General features: G+C 45.3%; 1 protein-coding gene across 3 annotated transcripts in view; it reads left to right on the top strand.

The window, feature by feature from the left end:
• PHF8 (PHD finger protein 8) overlaps positions 1-10,716 on the top strand; it is a 47,856-nt gene extending 37,140 nt beyond the window's left edge. For 2 of the 3 annotated variants that reach the window (XM_088455490.1, XM_088455491.1), the window contains exons 19-22: positions 223-318; positions 1,818-1,927; positions 2,033-2,306; positions 2,435-7,221. In XM_088455490.1, coding sequence (XP_088311616.1) covers positions 223-318; positions 1,818-1,927; positions 2,033-2,306; positions 2,435-2,526 — 572 coding nt within the window. In that variant the 3' untranslated portion in view covers positions 2,527-7,221. Of the gene's footprint in view, positions 1-222; positions 319-1,817; positions 1,928-2,032; positions 2,307-2,434; positions 7,222-10,686 lie in introns of those variants that run through there. The other variant, XR_015872398.1, reaches the window with a different exon arrangement.
• The last annotated feature ends 7,651 nt before the right edge of the window (positions 10,717-18,367 follow it).

Genomic DNA, 18,367 nt, shown 5'->3' on the forward strand with positions numbered 1-18,367 from the left:
AAGTGATACATACTAGAATTTTGTATAGTCATCCAAATCTTCTGTGACTATTGTTCTTAGAATTTAGTCACAATCCAATCAATCACTTATTCATATCATCTTAAATGCCATTTAGTACATTTGTACCAGTTATTTTTAGGTCACCCCTTTATTGTGCCTTAGTAGTTTTACCTTTTCCTATGCTAATCATAGATTGACTTGATGCTCCTCTGCTGTTCACAGTTTATCCGTCTCTGGAGTCAGACGATGACGACCCAGCACTGAGGTCACGCCCTAAGAAGAAGAAACAGACCGATGATGCTCCGTGGAACCCGAAAGGTATACGCGAAGGATATTCTCTGTTTTCATCATCGGATTCTTTTTTTTCAGCCTTGTTACAGCCTGATTTACCATTTCTTGGTGTTTCCGAGAGAAGTAATTGTGATATTTTATATTATATGTGAACTGCTTTGCTCTGGTTGTGGAACATCCAAGAGAAACCCCCACACGGACAAGGGGATAGCGTTCAAACACTGCGCACTTATAGGGCCCGATTCTGAAGCCAGCGTACGTGGCAATGCCGACAGATCTCGCAAATTTCAGCAGGCCCCAAATCCGATTTAAGCAGGCAGATGGGGTTTGCTAGTGCGTACGAATTGATCCATCCTTCAACGAACCACACTATCCATGAAATAGGCAGAGACCTTACCCATGCACCGATCTGTTGTTGATCGTAGCGTACAGACAGAGGAGGGTTTCGGAGGGATATTTTGCATGGGGTGGGTGCAAGTCCAGATAATAGTGACTGCTGCAGACCTCAGAACAATGGTTGGGATGGGCACATGCAGTTGCGGATTCTCAGACTAGCATAAGCCAGTAAGCAGGCTGCTGCGGCCGTCCGATGTAGCAATTAGTGTCATTGGAACATTTATAATATATTGAGAGTCCTAACCTATTGAATACTACATAGGTATGGCTTCAGTTCAAGGGTTGTAGTAATCCCGTCTCCAGATTCACGACCGCTGGCATCCCGACAGTAAGTATTAGGGCTAAGCACTAGGAGGGTTAGGCTGCAGAAGGGAAGGTAGGGGGGAGGGTTTAGGGTTAGGCTTCAGGAGGGAAGGTAGGGGGGAGGGCGTAGGGTTAGGCTTCAGGAGGGAAGGTAGGGGGGAGGGCGTAGGGTTAGGCTGCAGCAGGGAAGGTAGGTTGGAGGGAGTAGGGTTAGGCTTCAGGAGGGAAGGAAGGTAGGGGGGAGGGCGTAGGGTTAGGCTGCTTCAAGAGGTGTAGCATCTTTTTCCATGTTTTTTTCACCCAAAAATGCGTCTCGGTTGCAATGGAATACGACATAACCGCTTCAGGAGACTGCACTGATAAATGTGACCTGAAACCCATTTGTATCTGGGTGCGTCTGTATGCGAAGTATAACGGAACTTGGAGTGGAAATGAAGCTGTGGCCGCTGCATTGTAACTCTTCGTATTCAGATTCAAACACAGATATACAAGTGTCAAATATCAAATTAATCGGTGCAGACTCGTGAAGCAGTTTTGACGCACCGATTGCCGCTAAGATGCATTTTTGGATGAAGAAGATGTGAAAAGAACGCTCGGACCAATCTGAGTCACACAGGACCTGGGGCACAGAGATTGGCTGTTTGGTGCGACTGCAGCCATACTGTATGGGGGCACATCTGTATTGAGTAGCTTTTTTTTTTCTTAAATCGAATTCCCTTGAAGACCGTACGGATTTATTTGGAAAGAAAGCGGAAAGATTTTATCCGCAGGCTATATAAGGTCTATATGACTGCTGACATCATTTGACTCTCTGCTTTTTCTTTCAGCACGCGTCACCCCAACACTTCCGAAACAGGCCCGTCCAGTCCGGGAGGGTACACGGGTGGCCTCAGTGGAGACTGGGCTAGCTGTTGCTGCAGCAAGACTTTCTCAGCAGGTAAATGAACGGACTGGCTGACCAATGCTGCAAGCGGATAACCACAAGAGCACAACAGCCGTTATATGCTTTCTTTCTTTATTTATTTATTTTTATATTGGTCAGGAACAACAGAAATCACAGAAGAAAAAAGTTCCCAGTAAGAAGAAGCCACAAATTGAACCAGAACCTCCAATTCTTCCATCTGAACCAGAACCCCCTCCACCTGAACCACAGGTCGAGGTTTTCTCTGGCAGTCTGGCTGATCACGAGTATACAGCAGGACCCAACATATTCGGTATGGCTCAGGTCAATCGTGGCACTACTCCAATGGCACCCGGTGTCTTCCTTTCCCATCGGCGGCTTTCTGCTACCTCTCCAGCAAGTCAAGTAGTTCAGGGTAAGGTATTTAAAAATATATTTTGTTCTTGCAACTACAGAGAGCTTAAAGTGCATTGTGGCGATTTGTAAACAGTACGTTTAAGTGTTTTGTTTTTGTGTTTTTTTTATATTTTTTGCCGTTTTTAGGGAAGCGACCCAAGAAAGGTTTGGCAACTGCTAAACAACGTCTGGGCAAGATCTTGAAGATCCACCGGAACGGAAAGCTGCTTCTGCTGTGACTTTTTTCCCTTATACTCTGTGCTGGTCCCTTTTATCTAAATCGGATGAATAGACTTCTAGGACCACGGTACGGAGCCCACAGAGAAGGCAGAGCTGGGACCCTAGCTGTGCTGAACACATATTTTTTTATGAGCCGTACACACAAAACGTACATGTTTTACGGAGAAACGCAAACCAAAAAGGCAGGGTCCTCACAGACATACCTAGAACGCAATCGGAGAAAGACTAAAACCCCATGTGACACGGGAGAGCCGATATCTTTGCTTCATCCCCTTCCCTTGTGTGGTTCTATTTTACATGGACGTCATTGGTTCCATATTAGAAACTGTGTAAGCATGTCGGACAGACAGGGCAGCTATGAGAAGGTGGCGGATGTCTTCGATTTTCTAGGTAACCGAGAACTTCTTCCAGTAAAAGCAGGTTTCAATGACTGTTGAGCTGGGCTTAATTTCTTTTTTTTGTGATGACTTCCTAGTTCATTAATCTGACCCATACACATCAGAAATGGTTTCAACCATTGTCAGCCAAGAGTGATGAAAAAACAGTCTCCTTCCTGACATAATGTTGAACTTCAACTTTCTTCACTTGCTCTGTGGACGTCAGGCCAGGTTTGCTGTGTGTCACGACTGCGCTCCCACCCTTACGGTTCTACTTCTACTGTTTAATAGGACTTTTCCCGTCACCGCTTTAAGATCATGAATTTGGAAACTGTTTGCTCCCTGCTCTTGTATTGATCAGATCTGGTTCTCATGAAATGAAGGTGTCTGTAGATGTGTGCTGACATTTACAAGAATTAGCAAAACTTTTTTTTAGTGATATTTCAGAAGAGCTGATGCTCATCTTGAAATACTGGAAGACATTCTGGCTTGGACTTTAAATCTGTGGAATCTCTGTCTTCACTTTCACTACCCTTATGTGTGTGTGAATGTGTGTATATATATATATATATATATATATATATATATATAATTTATATTTGTACGTGTGTGTGTATATATAATATATATATTATAATATATACACACACTCACAATATACTTTCTTAATTTTGTTTTAAAATAGTCTATAAACAAATTTTACAGAGTATCATTACCAACAAGACACAATTCATCTGAATACCAGGGAGCTCTTACAGCACCATTTGCAGAATACTTTATATAACACACTCCTTATTTATACATTTACTTTAATGACGAATTCTTACTTACCATTTCGGCTGTCAATTTTTGTTATTTTTTGCAGGTCACATAAAACGCAACAGCATATTTTTGTCGCGGCAATGTGGTGTCAGTAACGAGACCAGCTAGATAAGAAAATAATAAGATATGATAAGGAAATGATCTGCTGTGTAATGGTTTTAGTGTAGTGTTATACATATGATCCAACGTATGTGCTACAACAGTCCTAGTGATTTGCAGAGCACACACCTGTTTTGGATGAGGGTGATGAAATTGTCAATACAACTAATGCTTCAGGCAAGGGCGTCTGGGGCAAATCCATCCCACCTCCATTGGCTGGTTCCATACATTGTACATGGTGTGTTTTTCAATAAATCCATCCTGTTAATAGTCCCATGACACACACGTTTCCCTGTACAAATCTTTCCTTTGTTTAACTGATGGGTGACATTTTTAAAGCTGAACACTTCCTCTGTTTTGTCCTAGGCTAGCCCAGGGTTATAGAGACATTGCAGTAATAATACTGTAGGCTGACTCCGTACAGGGGACCTCCCAATCATATGCCTCCAATCAGCCATTCAGGTCTAAGCCTTCCTATTGTAAATATACACTTTTGTAAAAAAAAAAAATACTATGGGCCGGAATCAGAGTAGCAGATTAGAAATGGAGCAATTTGCACCTTGGTAAAACCATGCTGTGCTGCAGGTGGGGCAGGTGTAAAATGTGCACAGATTTAATTTTGGGAAGGGATGTGGCCTAGCTTAATTCCAAGTTACAGTGTAAATATAAAACAGCCCAGCATTTGTTTGCTACATGCACAAGCAGCCAGTATCTTCCCCGCATGCAAACAAGTAAGTGCATTCACACCCCTTGCAGCCACATGGTTTGTCCAGGAGCAAATTTCTCCTTTCTTCTTTGCTCCTTTATTTTATGTGAGATCTTACTAATGCTGGATACGCACTGGCCGATATATTGGCTGTTCAATCGATTGGCCCATATATATCGTGGGCGCGTCAGCAGGTGTGTACCGGAAATATGTCTGTGAACGACGTCATTCAGACACATCGTGTCAGCTGTGCAGCACAGCCAATGGAAGATAAATCTGCACATCATACTGTGTGTACGGGCGATCAGTCGTACACTGGCTGCACAGGCCGCTGGTGACTGACATCACAACTGGGCGGACACATGTAAATGCCCGCCCAGTTGTGACGCCAGGCAAGACACATCGGTCCGACGATTGGTTAGTGTGTATGCACAGGGTGTCAGTAGTCGTCTTGTGGCAATTGTCTGCAGTTAAATCTACATAAAGGTTTTAGGGGTCTATGTACTAAGCCGTGGATGTAGATAAAATAACAACCAATCAGCACTACAGGCGGTGTTTGAAAAATTACAGAAGCTGATATCTCCAAGGCATAGTCCACGGCAACCAGTCTGCTTTGAGGTTGCATTTATCAAGTACATTCTATAAAATGAAAGGTAGAAGCTGATTGGTTGCTATAGGCAACTTCTCCACTCATTTCACTGCTTCATACATCTACCCCATAGACCTATCATGTAATGTTGATGATATGAAATTTGTGCGGCTTGCTTGTAATTAAGCTTGTCACACCTAGCCCACCTCCCCTTAAATCTATGTACATTCATAGTCCTAAAGCAGGGGTAGCCAACCCTGGTCCTCGAGAGCTACCAACAGTGCATGTTTTCCAGGTCTCCTCACGGAATCACAAGTGACATAATTAGCTCCACCTGTGGATCTTTTCAAATGTGTTAGTGAGTAATGACTACACTTGTGCACCAGCTAGGTGGCCTGGAAAACGTGAATGGTTAGTAGCTCTGGAGGGCCGAGGTTGGCTACCACTGTCCTAAAGCCTGTTTCTAAGGGGTCTATTTACTAAGCCTTGGATGGAGATATGAAAAATGACAGGAGCTGGTTGGCTGGTACCTTAACTGTAAGTTTTCAAACACAGCCTGTGACATGACAGGAGCTGATTGGCTGGTACTTTATCGCCCCACTCATTTTTCTGCATAAAAGGTAGGGCAGATGTGAGCATGCCAACTGGGTCGGCGCTAAAAAAACAAAGTATAGCACTTTTGGTCAAAGGACCCCTTTTTTTTTTTTTTTTTTTTATCCCCCAATATGATTTCACGACTATTTTCTTAATAGGTTCAGGGTCCAAATGTAATCCGCATTCTCTATTCAGGTTTATTAGCGGAGTGGCTTTCTACATATGTCATTTGCAGTTTCCTAGCTGGGAAGCATTTAACTACCCGAGTGCCACTGACAGATGAGTGTTCAACATAAAACTTATGCCATTGTACATAACTAGTTCCCTAGATCTCAGATTGTTCTGGGTTAGCGTCTGCAAAAATGTGCATTCATTTTGCTTACAAGGAAAATTAGGATCATTTTGAATTTGGCCTAAGACGGCGTGCCCATTGTCCTATTTCAGCCGCATTGGCATGGTAATGATATCTTTCCACTTGTCTAAGCATTAAAAAGTGCCAGTACATAGTATATATGTAAGGTACGTGTTTGTGACATATAGCTGCACTTTCCATGTGTATCTGAGATACACACACACACACATATACATACATAAAAATCCCAGTGTGTATGGATGGCACTCAGGGTCTCAGCAATGTTAATAGAACACAGGCAGCACCAGTATTGTAATAGCTAACGTTTCAGAGCTATGAGCTCTTTTATCAAGACCTGAGTACACATAACTGACTCCCGTCTTGAAATGTTGGCTATTACAATACTGGCATTGCCTGTGTTTTATTAACATTGCGGAGACCCCGAGAGCCATCCATACACACTGGCACATTACCACTGGGAACGGCACCAGGGCACACTGTGGCTGCTGGAGGGAGTGCTGGATATTAAGCAAGTGAAAATATATATATATATATATAATCTCACACACAACGCTTAACATAAGTATTTGCTTATAGATTTCACACTGGGTAGCATGTAACTCAGGGATTTGTGAGGATGAATACTGTATATACCTATGACAGTACCTATTGGTGGTGTATTGCAGTATTATTCATTTATAAATCCCCCAGTGCCACCTTCCTTTCTGTGAGTATATATTATCGTTTGTACCCTTGTCTTGCCCATTCATGATTTGATTGCGTTTTTTTTTTTTTTTTTTTAAACCGTGATCAGCTCAGGAAGACTACACAATATCAGTAGATGTAAACTATTCGACTAACCAGCCAAGGGGGAGAAAAAAAAAGTTTTTAGTGGTTTGTACGTTTTGTGTGGGTTTTTTTGTTTTTCTTTTTTTTTAACAGAAAACAATTTTTTTAAAAGCAAAAAAAAAAACAAACAAGATGTGTGAATTAATTTTTCACTGTGTTTGCGCATCAGCTTAATATTGTCAGGCAGCTATCTAAGATGCTTTTCCTATGTCCAGGTTTCTGTTTACTAATGTAATTTATATATTTTTTTAGAATGTCTTGTTTCCCCATAAGTAGCTATAAATTAATACAGCTGCCTGAACCTGCTATCACAATGCTTCGTCTCGTTATTTTAGCCTGCTGTGATTTTTTTTTTATTTAAATTTGTTTATTTAACCATTTAACTGACAATTTCTTTTTCCAAAAACCGCTCCAAAATTGTCGGTTTCTTTTATGATTGAATTAGGTAAAGAACATAATTTTAAACTTATCCATCACTATTTTATTTGCAAAAAATGTTTTTTAAAACACAGTATACCATAAAAATAGCGACTTTTATGTTATACTGTAGTGATGGCCATTGACAAATGTACCATCGATGGTTCAACCATCGTTAGAAACCATCAATTGTTTAGCGATTGGTCGAGGAGATCTGTGTAGACCACATCTGCCGATGTTTCCTAAACATCGATTGAGGGTTGCCATTGATGGCCACCAGCAATGGCAAACCACTTGTTTTCAGTCAGACCATCGATGGTCGGTTGCCATCCCTAATCAGAGGCTCTGCGATATATTATAGAGATAGATATATATATATATATATATATATATATATTTACATACATACATGTACACACACTATTGTGGCCTTTATGGAAACTTGCATCATGGGGGACGAGGAGGAGGAGCTGAGGCCGGCGTGGGAGTGTGCGGGGGGGGCTGCCTGGGTACATAGAAGCAGCAGCCAGAGTCGCGGCTGCTGCTTCCTGTACATTGTAGTTCCGGAGCCACAGCGGAAGCGTGTCCCGCTGGTGGCCCGGATACATAGCAGCGGCGGCTACCAGAGCCGCTGCTCCTCCACCACACAGTGAACACTGTAGCGCCGGAGCCGGAGGGTCTCCCGCTGGTGGCACGGGTACAGAGCAGCAGCGGCAGCTACCAGAGCCGCGGCTGCTGGGGCCAGCTGCCCGATCACTGCTGGTCACAGTGATCGGGTCACAGCAACAGCTGCGGCTACATGAGCCGTGGCTGCTGCTTCAATGGCAGTGCGCCAGGAGGAGAAAAGTACCAGAGCGAATAAGCCCTTATACTTGAACGGTGGCAACTTCTTGGGCCTCAGACCTATGAGCCAAAACTTTGCAAAGCAGCTGTAAGGACACCTCTTTAGTCATTATCATGTGACCTCATTGTCCCCTGCTCCAGCTCTAGCTGTTCCCATACTAATAAGAGCTTGTGATCTGCTAACCTGGGGCATTGATTTAAGTAGGTTGCGAAAACTAAAATCACTGGACTGTTTTGGAACAGATCTACAGGAAAATATCCCAATGTCTCTAGGTTGTTAGGATTACAGTCACCTTCTTACCAGTAGGTTTTCACTTGGCCATCAGGGTTGTCTTAACAGCAATGTGGGCCCTGGGCAAAGCAATGCACTGGGGCCCCTACCCACCCATTCACAGGAAAAAAATGTAAATGGTCAATAAAATTAAACCCTCCTGCATGCCCATCAGACCTCCCACACATGCAGAGAGACTGGTCTGAGGCCGGCGGATGAAGTGAAACTGGGACTGAGGTGAGTGTGATGATGGGGTGGGGGGAGGTTAGATCGGAATACAGTGCACTGGCGGCCGTCTTATAAAAACATCGCAAATTTACAAACTGGCTGCAGGGGGCAGGTTGGCGGGCCCTTGGGCAACTGCCCTACAAGCCCAATGGAAGAGATGGCCCTGCTGGCCATGCTAAAGTTTTGGAGGAAAAGGAAGGGGCACATAGGTGCAAATGCATGCTGACAGACTTAGTGCCAGAAGTGTGCCCTAGAAATGGTGCGCCACCTGCCAGGTGCAGGCCTAGCTGTGATCTCCCTCCTTGGAGAGAGGAGTCTCTTATTTGAGGAAAAGCATAATGCCATCTCATGTGCAATCAAATGTCTGATTCTTCTGTGCATGCATGGGCACATGTGCAGTACTAATTAACAGTGCAGCAGTTGTCTTGGGGCATTTCTCCAAAATTCTGCTATTTTTATTGCATGTGCACGGCCTTGTGCATGCACAGAACAGCCATTAACAATACATATATAGCCTGGAGAGGTCACAATCAGCATTACACTGATTACAACAGGTAAAAGTACACTGCAGGTAAGGTGTATTTTCGCACCACCTCTTAAGCAGGTGTTATACTGTTAAGTGGATGCAGTACTTCAATCTGTATTTAAGGGGAATACTGTGATACTGAATGCTAAGTACTACAGTTGGGCATAATTACTGTGGGTAACCTCATCTTGGGCCAGGGGCATTGCACAGTGAGAGAAGAGGCCACAGCATTGACTGCACAAAGCAGCGCTGGCCGTATGGGAAGTTCTCGATCACAGACTGCCATGCCGCCCCCCCCACTCCTGGTGCCTGTCACTATGACGGCAGGGCTACATGGGGTGCTGGTGGGCACAATATTTGGTGTCTGGGACTCAAGGAGTAAGTGGTACATGTTGTCAGGACCCCGCTGATCCCTCCTGCAAACTGCTCCTTAGTCACAGGTACACTTTAGCGTGACTGGGATGCAGTTTGCAGCAGGAACCATCAGCGCTGCGGGTACCCTGTCCCTCCTCTCATAATTCCTCTCATTGATACTAGGAGCAGGTGTGGCTGTGCTGGGACGTTCCCAGGCTACAGCCATGCCTCCTATGGTGATTGTGGTGGGAGGTGGAAACTTTGCTATGGGGCCCCCCATAGGTCTAGTTATGCCCCTGACCACAGTTAAAATAAAAACAATATTAAATGTTATGTTTGATATTTTACCTCCATGTTTCCCAAACCCGATCCCATGGCCTCTTACAGTTCAGGTAGTAAGGATAAGCCATGCATCAGCGCAAGTGGCTTCATTATCACCTCAATCAGTTACCCCTCTGTGCTGAAGCAGGGATATCCCTAATGTCTGCACTGTGTATGCAGGGACTGACCGTAGACCCACACGTTACACCAGAGGTTCCCAAACGCGGTCCTCAGGACTCCCCAACACTTCAGGTTTTAGAGGTATCCATAGTCGAGCACAGGTGACTTAATTAGTACCTCAGTCAATTTGATTTAACCACCTGTGCTCAACCATAGATATCTCTAAAACCTGAACTGTTGGGGAACTACACACTTCAAATTAATAGCAATCACTGTAAGAAAGAAACTAAATTAAAATTTTGTGGAAAATTTACAAAATCGAGAGTTTTCAGGCATGAAGCAAGAGGATTATCCACTGTCATGTCTGTATATGGTTAGGAGGGGGACTTTGGTGTACAGCCTCCACAATTTACATATTAGATAATGCACTCCGCTCTGTTACCTATATATTAGAAGTCACAGTAAGAGACCTGTGACCATATAAATACACAAGTGTGAAGGTGACAGAACTATTGCTCCTACACAGGTCACAACAATCTGCGATTTCTCATGTGCATAATCATCAAAACACTCTGTGTACTGATATTATTTTCAGTAGCTTATATACATATTAAAATCATTACTGTCTTGTATATATTGTTCATTAATTCTATAAGTTAAGATCAACTTTGTTGTTTTTTTTATATTTCAGAGTGTAGTGGAGGATTATACAGCCATGGCCAAAAGTTTTGAGAATTACATAAGTATTGGTTTTCCCAAAGATTGCTGCTTCAGTGTTTTTAGACCTTTTTGTCAGAGGTTACTATGGTATACTGAAGTAACATTACAAGCATTTCATAAGTGTCAAAGGCTTTTATTGGCAATTACATTAAGTTTATGCAAAGAGTCAATATTTGCAGTGTTGACCCTTCTTTTTCAAGACCTAAACGCCTACCGTCTGGGGCCGGCCCCACTGACATCACAAGTGATGTCAGTGGGAGTGCTTTCGGCTCTGATAGAGCCAAAAGCACTCCAGGGCTTGCGGCAACGAGACCCTACCACAGTCTCGTCGCAAGCCCGATGGTAGTGATGGTCTTGATCATCACGACCATCTTCCTGGCCGCTCGCTATAGCTGTGGGTGATCACCCACAGCTATGTGAGCGACCAGGAGGCCGCTCTAAAAAATGAGAAGGACGGCCCTGATTCAGAGCGAGCGCTTTGTCAGAGCGTCCGGCTCTGAATCAGGGCCACGGTTCAATAGAATTCATAAGAACACAATTGGATAAAGTGCATGTAGAAAGAGACAATATACCCTCAAAGAGTATCCTTATAGAAAGGAATTATATGAATGACCACATAGAAGTGAATTCAATGACAATCAAATTTTATCATTGGGAGAACTCGAGAAAACAGGAAAACAACAGACGACAGAATGATACAGATTGGACTACACCAAGAAGACCATATAGAAGACCTTATCAACAGCAGAACAAAACCCAAACATATAAGGAATAGATTTGCTCTATTGGAAGATGAACCCACAACATCAAGGTCTTTTTTAGAGAGAGAGGAAAACAAAGAACCAGTTGGAGAACATAACGACAAAAAGAAAGAAAATAACGGAAAAAGGAGGGGTAAAAAGAAAGAAGAAAAAAAAACAAAGGACAAAAGTAAAGTCAGCAGACTAACAACCCTGTAGGATCTTTAATCTGAGCTACAGAATATTGAGCAAAGATGTACAAAATGCCTTACAATGAGGTCTTAAATTCACTCCGACCAGAGGGATGGACCCCTTCAAAACCTTTTTGGATATACAAAGATTCATAAGAAAAGTAACTTTAAACAAATTTTTGAGATGCAAGATACACAACAACAACAAAAATACGGAGATACAACCTTCTAAAAAAAAAAAGTCCACTTTTTACCCTGCCCACATTAAGGGGACATTTTTATTGAATGCTTCACGAAATTAGTTTTAGATGACATGGAGAAACTTTCAGAAAAAAAGTTCATAAGAAAATGGAATATGACATGTAAAGAGAGGATGGAAATGAAAGACTTGAGAGATGATAAAAGCACTATTATAAAACCCTCCGATAAAGGAGGAAGCATAGTGCTAATGACCAGTGAATCGTATCAAAAATTGAAAAGTGATCCGACAGGAAGAATAAATAACTTTGATAAGATCCTTGAAGATCACCAGACAAAAAGTTCAATCACGAAGGAGGAAAAATAATTTTTGGACATCACCAATCCCCTAAAACCGACTATTACAAGATACACAAAAGTGTCACGGATCAGCCAGGTCGACCAATTATAACAGGAACAGAAAACTTAACGAGCAACCTCTCAGCCTTTGTTGACCACAACTTCAGTCTTTAGTTAAAGAAAATCCCTCATATCTAAGATACAACAGATACCTTACAAAAAATAAAGAAAATTATATGGGATAAGGATATCATTATTGTATCTGCAGATATAACTTCCTTATATACCATTATAGAATATACAAAAGGCATAGAAGCCATTTCCTGGTACCCAAACAAAACTAATATGGAAGGAGAAAAGAAGGATTTTATTCTAGACAGTATCCATTTTATACTTTTTAATAATTACTTTTATTTTAACGGTGATTATTATATACAGTGAGTGGGAACAGCCATGGGTACCAGGTTTGCCCCCAGCTACGCAAATCTCCACCTGGCAAAATGGGAGGAAGATGTCATTTTCAGTCATCCGCCATGGGGGTCAAACCTGGTATCCTACAATCAATGACATTCTGTTCTGGATGGGGTCAGTTGAAGATCTGAAAATATTCTGTGATCATTTGAATACAAACTCACTCAATATTAAATTAACATTTAATATTAGCAGAGAAGCCATTACCTTCCTTGATCTCACCATCAACCCAGAAGACAATATTCTCAAAACAATATTTTTCCATAAACCTACGGACACTAACCGCTTCATACACCGGAACAGTGAACACCTAAACCGATGGCTGGAAGGTGTTCCGAAGAGCCAATTCCTACGGGTAAAAAGAAATTGTACTGATGATGAAACTTGCAAGGAAAAATTACAATGATGGAAGAAAGTTTTTTATTATCCAGGGGATATGACCGAGAAAACGTTTCAAAAACAAAGGAAGTTTTTAATCTGGACAAAGAAACCCTGTTTATACCGAAGGAAAAGAAAAGTAAAAAAAGAATGGGCTTTTAGAACACAATACGGATATCACCACTCGCTTTAAGAGAATATTTTTTAAAAAACACTGGCATATTTTACAAAAAGACTAAATTTTATCTACTATTTTACCCTCCAAGCCAGTTTTTAATCTATTAAAAGGCAGGCAATCTAAGAAACAAACTTGTTAAAAGTGCCCTTGATCAAATCAAATGGTAACCCCATAAGAACAAAAGGGTTCCACCGTTGTGGACTATGGGGGTCATTCAGACTCAGTCGCAAGCACTGATGTGCTCGCAAACGGGTCGATGTGTAGCCCTGTGCACGCGTAGCAACACTCGCTCCAGAGCTCGCTACAAAAGGGGCGGCTGACTATGTTGAAAATAAACACACATGTTCAATCAATTATACTGTTAATTTTATGGGCATCGAAATTGTAAAGAACTGGAGAAACAGAGATAAGAAAATACGACTGGCACAAAGAGAGATGGAGTGGATCCATAGGCTAAAAACATTAATCCCTGACGGTCTAAACAAAGATTTTCAACTCAAATGGTTTCTCTAGTTAGTAATTTGTGCTAACTGCCCACCGCCTTTTATCCCTTTTCTATCCTCTTATATTCTTATTCTCTTAACTTAATTTTAAGTTTTCTCCATATAAAAATGTAGTCTTATGACACAGGACTGATGGTAGCTCTCACCTTTCCTTCTCCGGACAAGCATTTTTCCAGATGCCCCAAACAATCTGAAAGGGGATTCATCAGAGAAAATAACTCTGTCCAATCCCTGTACCTTTTGCAGAATATCAGGCTGTCCCTGATATTTTTCCTGGAGACAAGTGGCACCTTTGCTGCTCTTCTTGACACCAGGCCATCCTCCAAAAGTCTTCGTCCTGTGTCATGCCAACAGTAAAGCATCCTGAGACCATTCATGTGTGGGATTGCTTCTCAGTCAAGGGAGTGGGATCACTCACAATTTTGCCTAAAAACACAGCCATGAATAAATAATGGTACCAAAACATCCTCCAAGAGCATCTTCTCCCAACCATCCAAGAACAGTTTTGTGATAAACAATGCCTGTTTCAGCATGATGGAGCACCTTGTCATAAGGCAAGCGTGATAACTTAAGTGGCTCGGGGAACAAAACATCAAAATTTCTACTTCAGGGTCCATAGGGGTCCACAGGGTGACCATGGGGTATAGCTGGATCCTCGGGCACCACGGAGTTAAAGCTTTCAGCTGCTCCCAGGATGCACTTGGGTCCATCCTCCCCTATACCCCGCCCCCGAGCCACAGGCACCTCAGTTTAAGATGGTGCCCGACTCCAGCCGGGCACCATCTTTTAATTCCAGCTTTTTAATTCCAGCTTTTAATTTTTATTTAAAATTTAGTTACATTTATTTTTAATAGCAGTTTTTCTCCAGAGCGGCAGCAATGGGCTGTCTGTACAGACGCCCACACTGCCGCTCCTTCTCCCTGCTGGCGCCGCAACGCCAGCACTGAACTGGGGATCGCGGCGGGGGAAGCCAGAGTCTGTACTAGCCGGACTCTGGTTTCCCCCGGGACTGCTGCTGGAGATGCCGGGGAGATCCAGGTAAGCCGCGCACCGCTGATTAGCGGCGGTGCGGGGGTTCCTTTTAAAAATGCAGTCCCATGCCCCCGGTTCTAGGGGACAGACCGGGGGCGCTAGCGGTGGCGGCGGGCTCCCCCTCCAGTGGAGGCATACCCCGCCAGACCACCAGGGTGAATAAGGCAAGCGGGATGCCGGCAACCTTGGGGGTTAATATGCTAGCCAGGGGAGGAAGCCTTCCCTGTGTAGCGGCTCCTCCCCTCAGCTCAGCGTGCCTTTCAGCTCGTAGTCTGGCGTCGATGAGCTGCAGTTACACGGCCACTCCTCCTCTGAGGTCTCCAGCAGCCATTTTCTCTGTGGCAGCGCAGATACTCTCAGGGAGCACGCGGACCGGTCCCCCTGTGTACCTCTCCCCCGATCAAGGACAGTGTACACAGCACTATAGCCCTCCCAGACACTGAATCTGGGCAGGTTGATTGTAGTGGAAAGTTGCAGTGAGTATATCTTCCTGCATGGTATGTGACTTTTGCTAGTGCTGCCTGTCTGTGCTAATACTTACTGTCAGCTTATACCTATCCCTTTCCTTCTACAAGCCCTACAGGTGTGCGGGGGAAGGGTGTTTCTACTGACCTCACTTATATAGATCACGTATTTGAGAGGTCCGTCACATACGGTTGTGTGCTACACAGTACCATATTGTGGGCTGTTGCCCAGCACACTGGTGAGTGAGCACGTTTTCTTCCTATGTCATAACTGTATATTTAATTATATAGTCGGTCATGTCTGAGGAGGAGATTGAGCACTCCGTGGCTCCGGTATTGTTCTCCTGCAGGCGCTGTTCTGCAGGAGTGGATAGGGAGGACTTGTCACAGGACGGCCTGTGCGGATGGTGCCAGACGATCCCTGGTACGTCTAAACCTCCTATGTCGCAGGAGCCACCATGGGCGATGTTTTCCCAGGTGCTGGTGTCCATCGCGGACCGTCTGTCGGTCCCGACTGCCGTCCCTACTAGGGCGTTGCCCCAGCCTGCCATCCCCCTTTTCCCGGGTGTCCCACAATTATTGCAGACTCCCCCGGGGTCTCTGCCTGTTGGTCCCTATGCGGGGTTGCCAATGTATATACAGTCCACCCCGGTGGCGCAGCAGGCTGTGGTGCCGTTTCAGGCTCCTGTGGCAGCTCCTCCACCCTGGGTCGATGTTGCGCAGTGACGTGCCCTCCAGGGCGTCTAAACGCTCAGTCATGGCGCAGGCTGCGCATCTTTCGGATTCTGAGGGGTCCTCGGATGATGGTGAGGTGCAGGATGACTCAGTCCAGGAGGTAGACACTAAGTCTTCCATCAATGTGCGAGCTCTGGTTAGGGCGGTGCGGGCCATTCTTCTGATTGAGGATGAGGCTCCAGCTCCCAAGTCTAGGTATCCTAGTTTTAAAAAAGCTAAGGTTACTTCTGCAGCGTTCCCTTTGTCTGATCAGTTGACGGATCACATGGCGGTGGCCTGGCAGACGCCCAGTAAGCGATTCCTGCCACAGAAGCGGTTGGCGTCCAATTATCCGTTTCCGGAGGCGCATTGTAAGAAATGGGAAACTCCGCCTGCGGTTGATTCCCATGTAACACGCCTCATCAGGAGTGCTACTTTGCCATTGCCGTCTATATCCTCGCTGAAGGATCCTACGGACAGGAAGGTGGAGACTTGTCTAAAGTCTATTTACTCTCTCTCAGGGGCTGTAGCCCGGCCGTCCATGGCCATCTCCTGGGTGGCCAAGGCCATTGAGGGTTGGGCCAACGCCTTGGAGGATACGTTTACGGATGAAGCTCCGGATGTCCAGAGGGCGTTGTTAGGACAGATGAGAGATGCCGCTTCCTACATTGGAGAAGCATCTTTGGATGCTAACTCGCTGACCTCTAGGGTTTCGGCGGCAGCAGTGTCTGCTCGCAGATCCTTGTGGTTGAGGTCTTGGAGAGCAGACGCTGATTCAAAGAAAGGCTTGGAGGCCTTATCTTTTAATGGAGAGTTACTATTTGGTCCGGACCTGGACAAAATAGTAGATATCCTGGCAAAGTCCAAGTCAGCCTTCCTCCCTTCAGCTACGACACCTGCTAAGGTCCGGAGCTCGGCCTTTCGCTCCTTTCGGGTTCAGGGCAAGGCAAAAGGTCAGTCCTTCCCGAGGCAGTCCGCAACCAAGACCGCCTCAAAGCCAAAGAAACAAGCCTGTAGTGCTAGGCGCCCTTCTTCCAAGCAAGAAGATAAGCCTTCGGCATGACGGGGTGGGCCTCCCTCTGGGGGACCCCAGAGTGGGAGGCCGACTTCTTCAATTCGCCCAGTGCTGGCACAATACCACCACGGATGCCTGGGTGCGAGAAGTGGTCTCCCAGGGGTACGCCCTGTCTTTTCGGCATAGGCCGCCTCGCCAGTTTATTTGCACGAGTCCTTCTCAGGACAAAACCAAGGCCTTGCAGGTTCAGGAAGCCTTAGAGGCCTTGCTGACGGCGGGGGTCATTATACCCGTGCCACAGTCTCAACGTGGTATTACTCTACGCTGTTTCTGGTGCAGAAACCCAATGGCTCTCATCGCCCCATCCTCAATTTGAAGTCCCTGAACAGATTTCTCAGGGTTCCCAAATTCAGGATGGAAACTTTGCGTTCCATCATTCTGGCGATGGAACCGGGGGATTATATGGTCTCCCTGGATATCCAGGACGCCTGCCTCCATGTACCTATAGCAACATCGCACCAACGGTTTCTGCGGTTTGCTATTCTCCACAACCACTACCAATTCAGGGCTCTACCCTTTGGCCTCTCCACGGCACCAAGGGTATTTACCAAGGTGATGGCGGTCATGGCGGCTCACCTTCGGAGCCAGGGGATACGGTTGCTACCGTATCTAGACTACCTCCTCTTGCTGGCAAGCTCCCCGGAGGTACTGATCCAGCATCTCCACCTGACGGTCGCTTGTCTACAGGCGCACGGGTGGTTGATCAACTGGAAGAAGTCCTCCCTCATCCCATCACAGCGGATGGTTCATTTGGGGGCCCTTCTGGACTCTCGTCAGCAACAGATTTTTCTGACTCCAGAGAAGGTCTCCTCCTTATAGCTGCGGATTCACAGTTGTCTGAGCAGGGGCAGAGTGTCGGTGCACTCAGCGATGGGAGTTTTGGGGTCCATGGTGTCGGCATTCGACATGGTGGAGTTTGGCCAGTTCCATTCCAGGCCCCTGCAGAGGCTGATTCTTTCGGAATGGAACGGATTGCCACACAGGATCCGCTCTCAGATGCTGGTGTTGTCCTCGGAGGTGCGTCTGTCCCTGGCCTGGTGGCTACAGACGGCTCATCTCGAGGGGCGCCCCTTTTGGATCCCGGAGTGGGTTCTGCTCACGACAGATGCCAGTCTCCGGGGTTGGGGGGCGGTGACAGGCTCCTTGTCACTTCAGGGTCGTTGGGAAGAATCGCTTCCTCCGCCGACCATCAACATCCTGGAACTGCGGGCAGTGTACAGAGCCCTGCAGTCATCCGGCACCGCTCTTCACGGAAGGGCCGTTCAGGTGCAGTCGGACAACGCCACCACGGTGGCGTACATCAATAACCAGGGAGGGACTCGCAGTCGAGCTGCGATGTCGGAGGTGTGCCACGTCCTGGCTTGGGCGG

The sequence above is a fragment of the Taudactylus pleione genome, unplaced genomic scaffold, assembly GCF_031769625.1.
Source record: "Taudactylus pleione unplaced genomic scaffold, aTauple2 ptg000656l, whole genome shotgun sequence".
NCBI classification, from domain to species: domain Eukaryota; kingdom Metazoa; phylum Chordata; class Amphibia; order Anura; family Myobatrachidae; genus Taudactylus; species Taudactylus pleione.